At 37.6% G+C, this 10,931-nt stretch overlaps 1 protein-coding gene across 1 annotated transcript in view; it reads right to left on the bottom strand.

The window, feature by feature from the left end:
- Window positions 1–517: 517 nt before the first annotated feature.
- The window catches only part of COLEC12 (collectin subfamily member 12), a 192,612-nt gene continuing 182,198 nt past the window's right edge, over window positions 518–10,931 (bottom strand). The window contains exons 9-10 of the mRNA XM_059895426.1: window positions 9,646–9,791; window positions 518–1,974 (exon numbers count right to left, since the gene is read on the bottom strand). Of these exons, the coding sequence (XP_059751409.1) occupies window positions 1,955–1,974; window positions 9,646–9,791 (166 nt within the window). The 3' untranslated portion in view covers window positions 518–1,954. The remainder of the gene's footprint in view (window positions 1,975–9,645; window positions 9,792–10,931) is intronic.

The raw sequence follows: 10,931 nt of genomic DNA, 5'->3' as shown, positions 1-10,931 counted from the left end.
CTCATTCCTTGGTGATGATGTGATCCAGGAAATGACATCACATCCCTGAGTGCCCCCCTCTATAAAATGGGGAGAGTAGTAAGGCCTACTTTTTAGGGCTGTTGGGAGGATGACATGAGATCATCTGATTGAAGCCTGACAAATGATAAGCACTGGGTAAGTTGTTGTTAGGAACACCCTCAGCTGTGGGAGCCAGCACCATTCTCTTCTGAGCATGGCATCAGACGTTCAAGTTGCTTCTGAACATGAATCTTAATTGACACCTAAGAAACCAGAAGAGGATGAAAAAGAGGATAGAGTTTAGTCTATAGAAGGTCTTGAGCCTGAAGAGGTACCAGAGTCCAGTGCCTGTCTTGTGTCACAGGGCCCAGACGACAGCGGGTCCTACCAGCCCGACCAGACCACATGGACAGGACAGCGGGGCATAAAGGTGCTGAGGAGGTGACCATTCCTGGGCTGCAGAGATGGCATGATCGGTGACCAGGGCAAGACAACACAGTCCACACAGCTGCAGGTGTGAAAATCAAACTCTGTCTTTATTCTTTTACCATTGTATGTGGGATAGGTAGCAGCACTGCTGGGGAGCTCCTTGGGAGGAGAGGAGAGGGAATCTGTTGGATGGAAATCTTACCTTTGAGCATCAGTTACATCTAAGCCTGTTTTCAGCACATTTCATGTTAGACTTTTCAATGGCAAGTCAAGGGGTAGAAGGAAGATGGGCTCAGACAAAAGGTTCTTTGCAAGAGTTCAACATAGTGGCCAAAATTTTATTCTTGCATTTCATCATGCATGTGCCTTGGAATTATGGTTTTTTTGGAATCTGACTTAAGAAAACATAAACTTTCCAGGTAGTGTATAGCTGTCCCCATCTTTCTAGCCTCTCTGCCTTTGGCCGATGTGATGCCATACTTTCCTGACATTTAATATCAGCTCTGGTATGGGTCTGATACCAAGTATATTCATACCTCAGCCATAAAACAGGACCTTCTAGATAGCCAGATTCAGGTGCTCTGCCCTTCCCAACAGATGCCTCTCCACCACCCCTGACTCCGCCAAAATGAAGTAAAAGCACATCCTGAGTTGACCACTTCCTCTGAGCCTGGCAGACACACAGCAAGAGTCTTGGCTGGTGATGGGCTTGATGCATGGCCCACTTGACTGAGCCACATATATGCTCAGGCTTGACCTACACTGGCAAAATCTGCAAGGACACTTCTAGACATTTCAAGTGATTGACTCCTCTGAGGAAATGATACATTAAAAAATACACATATACACACATATTTAATTATTTTTTTAAACCATAACTGAAAAAAATTCTTTGCCACTGTGTAGAATTAAATCTGACAAGAAACCCTATGAGTTTTTATTAGTACCATTATTGTTTTCTTTGGCTTCATGTACTATATTGGTAAAATAACAAAAAAAAAAAAAGAAAATAAATTGTAAAAAGGCAAATATTTTGTACAAAAATACAAAGTTTTAAAAGCTCTTTAAGTATATTTCATATTGTTACTAAGAGTTGACCTATATATCTGTATGTCTGCATATTTTTCCTACATGTGGGATTTTAGAAATGTAAGGTACTGTTTACACAGTATACGTTTTCAGTTCTTCCTAAAGCTCAACAACCAATGATAATCTTTTTTCTGATTGGAGCATTCCACACTCTGGAAGACATGATTTGCATAACTGTACGGTTACTGGCTGAGAAAAATCTATGTGATTCAGTCCATTTGCATACTGAAAATCAATGTATCATACTGGGGGAACACTTTTGTTCCAAAGTCCTTAAGTAATGGCGATGGTAAAGAACGTTGGCTGTCAATTTTTTCAGTAATTGGTTTTCAGTGCTTTTTTTCAATCTGGTGAGAAGGTGATGCAATGAGGAAGAAGTATCTTTTGCCTTTGAGAACTGTCCGAAAATTTGCTCTTATTATTATATCACAGTCCATTATAATGCAGGTGATAGTACTAAAAGAAAGGAAAAAGGATGGGTGTTAGTTTTTCTTAAAGAACAATGTTAATGTATAATTCAAAAAAGGAACGTGTTTTTATAGGAAACATTCCAAATACATCGTTCAATAATTATTTTTTCAAATAAATGCCTAGAAATTCTTACTCAGATTAAATAAAAGGTAAAATTCACTTTGAAAGAGCCTATTCTGGGGAATCCTAGTCCCAACTCAAATCCCAAATGGCCAAAGAAGGCTAACAAATGACAAATCTGGGTCACTTGTCACCCTCTACTGTAATCTCTTGTTGAGATATTTGTGTTCTTTTCCTGAAACTGACCAGGATGGGAGTTCCTTACGTGTCTGGAGACCTCTAGCACTTGGACCAGTGCTTGACACACTAGAGGTTTTCAATACATGACTGTTGAATGGATAAATGCATAATTTGTGCCCCAGTTACTGTCAAAAATAATTTGAGCAAAATATATTTTTGTCATCAACTTTGTTTTTAAAAATTGAGATAAAATTGAAATATAACATATTAGTTTCAAGTGTACATGATTCCAAATTTGTATATATTGCAAAATGATCACCACAGTAAGTCTAGTTAACGTCCACTACCACATGTAGTTATAATTTTTTTGTGGTTGTTGTGATGAGAATTTTTAAGATTTACTCTTTTAGCAACTTTCAAATATATAACAGGATTATTAACTATAGTCACCATGCTGTATATGACATTACATTACCATGCCTTATTTATTTTATAACTAGATGTTTATACCTTTTGAGCCCCTTCACCCATTTTGTACACCCCACCACTCTCTGCCTCTGGCAACCACCTGTTTTCTGTATCTATGAGTTCCATTTTTTTTTTTTAAGGTTCCATATAAGTGTGATTATATGGTGTCTGTCTCTGTCTGACTTATCTCACTTAGCATAATGCCCTCAAGGTTAATCCATGTTGTCATAAATGGCAATATTTCATTCTTTTTTATGGCTGAATAATAATATTCCATTGTATTTATATACTGCATTTTCTTTACCCATTCATCTATTGTTGGACTCTTAGATTGCTTCCATATTGTAAATAATGCTATCGTAAATAATGCTCCAATGAACATAAGGGTACATATATCTTTTCAAGTTAATGTTTTTGTTTCTTCAGATGAATACCTAGAAGTGGAATTGCTGGATCATATGGTAGTTCTATTATATTTTTAATTTCTTGAGGAACCTCCATACTGTTTTTCCATAGTGGCTGCACCAATTTACATTCCCACCAACAGTGCATAAGGGTTCCCTTTTCTCCACATCCTCGCCAACACTTGTTATTTCTTGTCTTTTCTATAATGACCATTTTGACAGGTGTGAGGTAATATCTCATTGTGGTTTTCATTTGCATTTCCTTGATGATTAGGGATGTTGAGCAGCTTTTCATGTACCTGTTGGCCGTCTGTCTGTCTTCTTTGGAAAAATGTCTGTTCAGATCTTATGCCCATTTTTCAATGGGATTGTTTGGTGTTTTGCTATTGAGTTGTATGAGTTTTTCATATATTTGGGATATCAGCACCTTATCAGTTCTATGATTTGCAGATATTTTTTCCCATTCAGTAAGCCGACTTTTCACTTGTTGATGGTTTTCTTTGCTTTGCAGAAGCTTTAGAGTTTGATGTAGTCACACTTGCTTATTTTTGCTTTTGTTGTCAGTAGTCACACTTGCTTATTTTTGCTTTTGTTGTCAGATCCAAAAAATCATTGCCAAGATCAATGTCAAGGAGATTATCACCTATGTTTTCTTCCAGGAATTTTATGGTTTCAGGTCTTACATTTGAGTCTTTCATCCATTTTGTGCTTTTTTTTGTGTATGGTATAAGAGAGTGGTCCAGTTTCATTCTTTTGCATGTGGCTGTCCAGTTTTCTCAACAGCATTTATTGAAGAGATTGTCCTCGCCCCACTGTATATTATTGGCTCCTTTATCATAAGTTAGTTGACCAATAATCCATATGCATGGATTTATTTCTGGGTTATATATTCTGTTTCACTGATCTATGTATCTGTTTTTATGCCACTACCACACTGTATTGATCCCTGTAGCTTTGTAATATAGTTTGAAATCAGGGACTGTGTCTAGCTTTGCTGTTCTTTCTCAAGATTACTTTGGCTATTTGGGGTCTTTTGTGGTTCCATACAAATTTTAGGATTGTTTGTTCTATTTCTGTGAAAAATGCCATAGGAATTTTTCTAGGGATTGCATTGGATCTGTAGATTGCTTTGGATAGTATGGACATTTTAACAATATTCTTCCAATCCATGAGCACAGAATATCTTTCTATTTATTTGGGTCTTCTTCAGTTTCTTTCATCAATGTCTTATAGTTTTCAGTGTATAGGTCTTTCACCTCCTTGGGTAAATTTATTCCTAGGTATTTTATCCTTTTTGATGCAATTGCAAATGGTATTGTTTCCCTAATTTCTCTTTCTGATAGTTTGTTATGTGTATGGAAACACAACATATTTTTGTATATTGATTTTTGTGTCCTGCGGCTTTACAGAATTCATTTATTAGTTCTAACATTTTTTTTTGGTGGAGCCATTAGGGTTTTCTATATATAAAATATCATGTTACCTGCAAATAGCGACAGTTTTACTTCTTCCTTTCTGATTTGGATGCCTTTTATTTCTTTTTTTTGCCTAATTGCTCTGGCTAGGATTTCCAATACTATGCTGAATAAAAGTGGTGAGAGTGGGCATCCTTGTCTTGTTCCTGATCTTAGAGCAAAAGTATTCAGCTTTTCACCATTGAGTATGATGTTAGTTGTGGGCCTGTCACAGTCCCTCTATAGAGAGTTTCCCTCTACAGGGAATCCATTTGAGAGTTGTTTTTTTTTTTTTTATCATAAATGAACACTGAATTTTGTCAAATGCTTTTTCTGCATCTATTGAGATGATATATGATTTTTTTCTTTCATTCTGTTTATGTAGTGTATCTCATTGATTGATTTGTGGATGTTAAACCATCCTTATATCCCTGGAATAAATCTCACTTGATCATGGCGTATAATTCTTTTACTGTATTGTTGAATTCGGTTTGCTAATATTTTGTTGAGGATTTTTACATCTATAGTTCATCAAGGATATTGGCCTGTAATTTTCTTTTCTTGTAGTGTCCTTGTCTGGCTTTGGTATCAGGGTAATGCTGGCCTCATAAAATGAGTTTGGAAGTGTTTCCTCCTCTTCTATTTTTTGGAAGAGTTTGAGAAGAATTGGTATTAATTTTTCTTTAAACGTTTGGTAGAATTCACTAATGAAGCCATCTGGCCCTGGACTTTTGTTTATTGGGAGGTTTTTGATTACTTATTCAATCTCTTTACTAGTAATTGGTCTGTTCAGATTTTTTTATTTCTTCATGATTCAGTTCTTCATAGATGGTATGTTTCTAGGAATTTATTTCTCATAGGTTGTCCAATTTGTTGGTGTATAATTGTTCATAGTGATCTTTGTATTTCTGTGATACCGGTTACAGTGTCTCCTCTCTCATTTCTGATTGTATATATTTGAGCCCATATTTTTTTCTTGGTAAATCTAGCTAAAAGTTTGTCGATTTTGTCTATCTTTCAAATACCAGCTCTATCATTAATCTTTTCTATTATGTTTTTAGTCTCTATTTCATTTATTTCCACTCTGATCTTTATTTCCTTCCTTCAGCTAACTTTGGGCTTCATTTGTTCTTCTTTTTCTAGTTCCTGGAGGGATAGGTTTAGGTTGTTTATCTGAGATCTTTTTTTCTTGATATAGGATGTATTGCTATGAACCTCCCTCCTAGAACTGCTTTGCTACATCCCATAAGTCTTGGTATGTTGCATTTTCATTTGTCTCACCATATTTTTTACTTCCTTTTTGATTTCTTCCTTGACCCACTGGTTGTTCAGTAGCATGTTGTTTAATCTCCTCATATTTGTGATTTTTCCAGTTTTCTTCTTGTGATTGAAGCCATATCAAGCATCTTTTCCAGCCACAATGGTATGAGACTAGAAATCAATCTTCTTAAATTTATTGTGACTTTTTTTGTGGCCTAACATGATATATTCTGGAGAATGTTCCATGTGCACTTGAGAAGAATGTGTATTCTGTTGCTTTTGGATGGGATTTTTTTCTATCAGTTAGGTCCACCTGATCTAATGTGCCATTTAAGGCCAATGTTTCCTTATTGATTTTTTGGCCTGGATGATCTATTCACTGATGAAAGTGGGGTACTATTACTGTACTGCTATCTATTTCTCCCTTTAGGTCTGTCGATATTTGTTTTTTTTACTTAGGTGCTCCTATGTTGGGTGCATAAATATTTACAAATGTTATATACTCTTGTTGGATTGATTCCTTTATCACTATGTAATGACCTTCTTTGTCTCTTATTCCAGTCTTTGTTTTAAAGTCTATTATGTCTGATATAAATATAGCTACCCCATCTTTCTTTGGGTTTCCATTTGCATGGAATATCTTTTTACATCTTCACTTTCAGTCTGTGTGTATCCTTCATCTGAAGTGAGTCTCTTGTAGGCAGCATATAAATGGGTCTTGTATTTTTATCCATTCAGCCATTCTATGTCTTTTGACTGGAGAATGTAGTCCATTTATGTTTAAAATAATTATTAAAAGATATGTATTACTTGCCATTTTGTTAATTGTTTTCTGGCTGTTTTGTAGTTCCTCTGTTTCTTCTTCTCTTGCTCTCTTCCTTCGTGACTTGATGATTTTCTATAGTGGTATGCTTAGATTCCTTTCTATTTATCTTTTATGTATCTACTATAGGTTTTTGCATTGTGGTTATCATGAGGCTTACATATAACAATTTATATTTATAATAGTCTATTTTAATTAACAACTTAAGTTTGAATGCATTCTAAAACTCTGTGTTTTTACTCCCTGCCCCCACACCATTTTATATTTTTGATGTCACAATTTATGTCTTTTAATCTTGTGTATCTCTTAACAAATCATTGTAGTTATAGTTATTTTTATTACTTTTGTCTCTTAACCTTCATACTAGCTTTATAAGTGTTAATCCACTACCTTTACAACATTAGAGTATTCTGAATTTTACTATATATATGTAAAGGTAAATATATTTTGACCTTTACCAGTGAGATTTATACTTTCATATGTTTTCCTGTTTTTAATTAGCACCCTTTCTTTTCAGTGTAAAGAAGCCTCTTTAACATTTCTTGTAAGGCTGGTCTAGTGGTGGTGAACTCCTTTAGGTTTTGCTTGTCTGGAAAACTCTCTCTCTTTCAATTCTGAAGGATAACTTTGCTGGGTAGAGTATTCTTAATTGGAAGTTTTTTTCTTTAAACACTTTTAATAAAACCATTCCACTCCCTTTTGGCTTGCCAAGTTTCTGCTGAAAAATCAGCTGACAGTCCATAGGGGTTCCCTTGTATGTAACAAGTTATTTTTCTCTTGCTGCTTTTAAGATTCTCTCCTTGTCTTTAACTTCTGACATTTTAATTATAATGTGTCTTGGTGTGGGTCTCTTTGGGTTCCTCCTATTTGGAACTCTGGGTTTCCTGGATTTGGATGTCTGTTTCCTTCCCAAGTTTAGGGAAGTTTTCAGCCATTATTTCTTCAAGAAGTTTCTGCCCCTTTACCCCTCTCTTCTCCTTCTGGGCCCCTATAATGTGAATTTGGACCACCACATGTTGTCTCATAAGTACCTTAAACTATCTTCATGTTTTTTTGTTCTTTTTTCTTTTTGCTTCTCCACTGGGTGTGTTCCACTGCCCTGCTTTTGAGCTCACTGATCCTTTCTTCTGCTTCATCTAGTCTGCTACTGAACCCTACTAGTATATATTTTCCAGTTCAGTTATTGTATTCTTCAGCTCTGTAACTTCTATTTGGTACTTTCTTATATTTGCTATCTATCTCTTTATTGAAGTTCTAACTGTGTTCATCTATTCTTCTCCCGAGTTCAGTGTGAGCATCTTTATAACTATTATTTTGAACTTTTTAATAGGTATATCACTTATCTCCATTAAGGACTTTTTATAAGGTTTTATCTTGTTCTTTCATTCAGAACATATGTATCTTTCTTCATTTTGCTTGACTCTCTGTGTTGTCAAACTAGATAAAACAACCCTCTTTCCCAATCTTGAGGGAGTGGCATCTTGTAGGAATGAACCTTATCTTTCAACCCTGCCCTAGCTCTTGCTTGTCCTTCAAACCACTGTGATTGTTCAAGAAGCCTTTTTTATTTTTAGTGGCTCCTAGCATTTGAGTGTGCCAAGACCTGTCAGTGCCCCAAAGGGGAGGATCTCAGTCAGCAACTAGAGTCTTGCTGATTAGAAACTAGACCTTCAGGCAGCAGCTTTTAAAGTATGCAAATATTTATAGTCTTGTGGGACTGAAAGGTGTGTCCCACTGGCCACCAGCACTGGGTGACCTAGAGGTGTCTCCTGCACAATTGTTGCAAAAATCAGGGTGCCAGACAAGTGTACAAGCTCCATCCTGGGAGCTCCCTGCACCCTGTCATGAGGCAGAGGGAGGTCACAGAGATGGCATCCACCAGCCTTTGTCCCTGGAGGGCACCTCCGTAGGTCCCTAGATGAGCCAAACCAGAAGCTTACCCCTCTTGCTGAAGCTCCAGGACAAGCAAATAGGCCTCTTTCACAGAAATACTGGGGGTATGATTCAGTTTGCTGTCTGCACAGTGCCCTGGGGATAGCAGCTGGCCAAGAATGATTTGTTTGTTATAGTCTCATGGGACCCAGGAATGCAAGCTCACTGGCCACTAGAGCCAGGAGATCAAGGGGTGTTCCCTGGGTGGCAGCTGCAAAAAACTGGGCATCAGACGTGTGTAAAAGCTCCCCTTGGGGTGATACTTGTGCTGTGGAGCACAGCAGAGGGAGGGCACAAAGATAGTGCCTGCCCTTCAAGGTCTCCCACCAACTTTCAAAATAAAGACTTTATGAGATAGAATTACATCATATTCACAAGGTTGTATAGTTTAGAACTATCTAATATTTTAGAACATGTTCATCACCCCTAAAAAAAACCCTTACCTATTACCATTCACCCCCATTTCCTCCTTCCCCCACCACAAACTTTCAAATCTAGTTCTGATGAAGAAAACTAAGATGCTATGTCCTGAAGAGGGTCATGTATTTAATGAAGCTTTACAAAAGTACGTTTTGAAATGAAAAAAAGAATCTCCAAATGCCTCTTAGGCTTATGAGCTTATAAGGAGGCGGAGAAACTATATCCCTACATTATCTAGCACAGCATCTGGCCCATAGTAAATGCTCAATAAATACACATGGAATTGAATGCTTGGTCACCTGAATTATCCATGCACGGAACTCTATGAAAAAGACTTAACACTGGTGCCATATGTTAAATAACAATTGACTGACAATATTATAAGGTAATGACCTAGGCCTTTTAGTCTAATATTTATTGAGTACTTCCTCTACATTAGGCACATTTATTAACTTATTTAAGTCCTCACAACAACCCCATTAAGAAGATACTATTATTCCCCTGAGGTTAATAGCTTGCCCAGCTAGTAAATGGCGGAACCAGGACTGGAACCCGATTACCGAGCCTACATTCAGATCCCTTATACTCATCACCTCTTGCCCTTTAATAAGATATAAGCTCAGCGGCTCTCTCTTAAATCCCCTCCGCTGCTTACCTGTCTCCCTGTCTTTTTCGCAAATGAAGTTATTGATGTCCTCACATTGGAAGTCGTTCCACTGCCCAGCATAAATCAGCCCGGCACAGTCTTCTCCAGGCCCATGGCCATGACCCCAGTTATCTGGCTGTCCAGCTTTCCAATTTCTTTTAAGAAAACAGAAATCAAGTATTATTTGCAAAGTCACAGAGAAGTTTTCTCTACCCAAGAGCAGCAGAGAAATGTAAAAAACAAAACCAAGGCCTGTCATTTGTCCGGGAATGAAAATGCACTGTTTAAAAAGCTGTGCACACTCTGATTCAGAATAAGCAGCTGTTTTGCAGAGCAGTGTGTTATGCAGCATCTCCCTGCAGGCTTGTTATCATTGCCACAGTGCAATCAGCTCACTGAGCTGCTTCATCACATTGCTGAGAGAGTAAACCTGTCTCCAACACAGTCAGATGAATGACAGCTTTCTAACGTGCACTGGAATGCTGACTGCTGGGCATGTGGGTGTATATCTGTGTGTGAATGTATATGCATTCTGAGGACCACACACGTACACACGCACACACACACACACACACACACACAAACACACACACACACATATTCTTTTGAGAACCCAGAAGGATCCTCGTACGTTCTGATATCTTGTGTCTAACAAGTCAGAGTCAGGCAGAGAGAGCGAAAGACCCTTGATATACACTTACAAGAACCTACAATTATAAACACTCGGTTATGGTTTTCTGGCTAAGTTGTAGATAGTTAATTGCTATAGAAAGAAATAGTAATTTATTCTTACTGAAAATGACTTACACATCTCACTGCCTTTTTTGGGAGAGAGATTCTTTAAAACAAGTTTTCTTTAGGATGAGCTCATTTGGGGCTTAACTTGCATGCTGCTGCTCAAAGCACCCCTTTGCCAGCGTTTGCTGTTCCTGACTCTATTTCCAAGCAATAAATTAGATGTGCTTCCAAGACTCAAAACTTGAAAGACTACGTTTTCTCTGAGAACCAGGTCTTTGCACAGAAGCTTGTGGTTACCTCCTAAGAGGACAAGCTTGCCTCATGCGGAGGGTCCGAAAAAACATCTGCAGCAGGAAGTGCTTCCCATAAACGATGACTCATTACCCAACCAGCATCATCTAATAATAACTCACTCTGGTCCATGCTTCATGTTCGTATCAGAGTGGCTGCGGCTTTGGCCGCTAGAGAGAAATCTTCCACTGTACAGACCCTGATAGCAGGAGAAAGTTCTACAGCAAAGAAACACTTCTCACTACTAAGATTTTCCTTTTCTGAGG

Source organism: Balaenoptera ricei, chromosome 14, assembly GCF_028023285.1.
Source record: "Balaenoptera ricei isolate mBalRic1 chromosome 14, mBalRic1.hap2, whole genome shotgun sequence".
NCBI lineage: Eukaryota > Metazoa > Chordata > Mammalia > Artiodactyla > Balaenopteridae > Balaenoptera > Balaenoptera ricei.
This window is presented reverse-complemented; position numbering and strand designations above follow the sequence as displayed.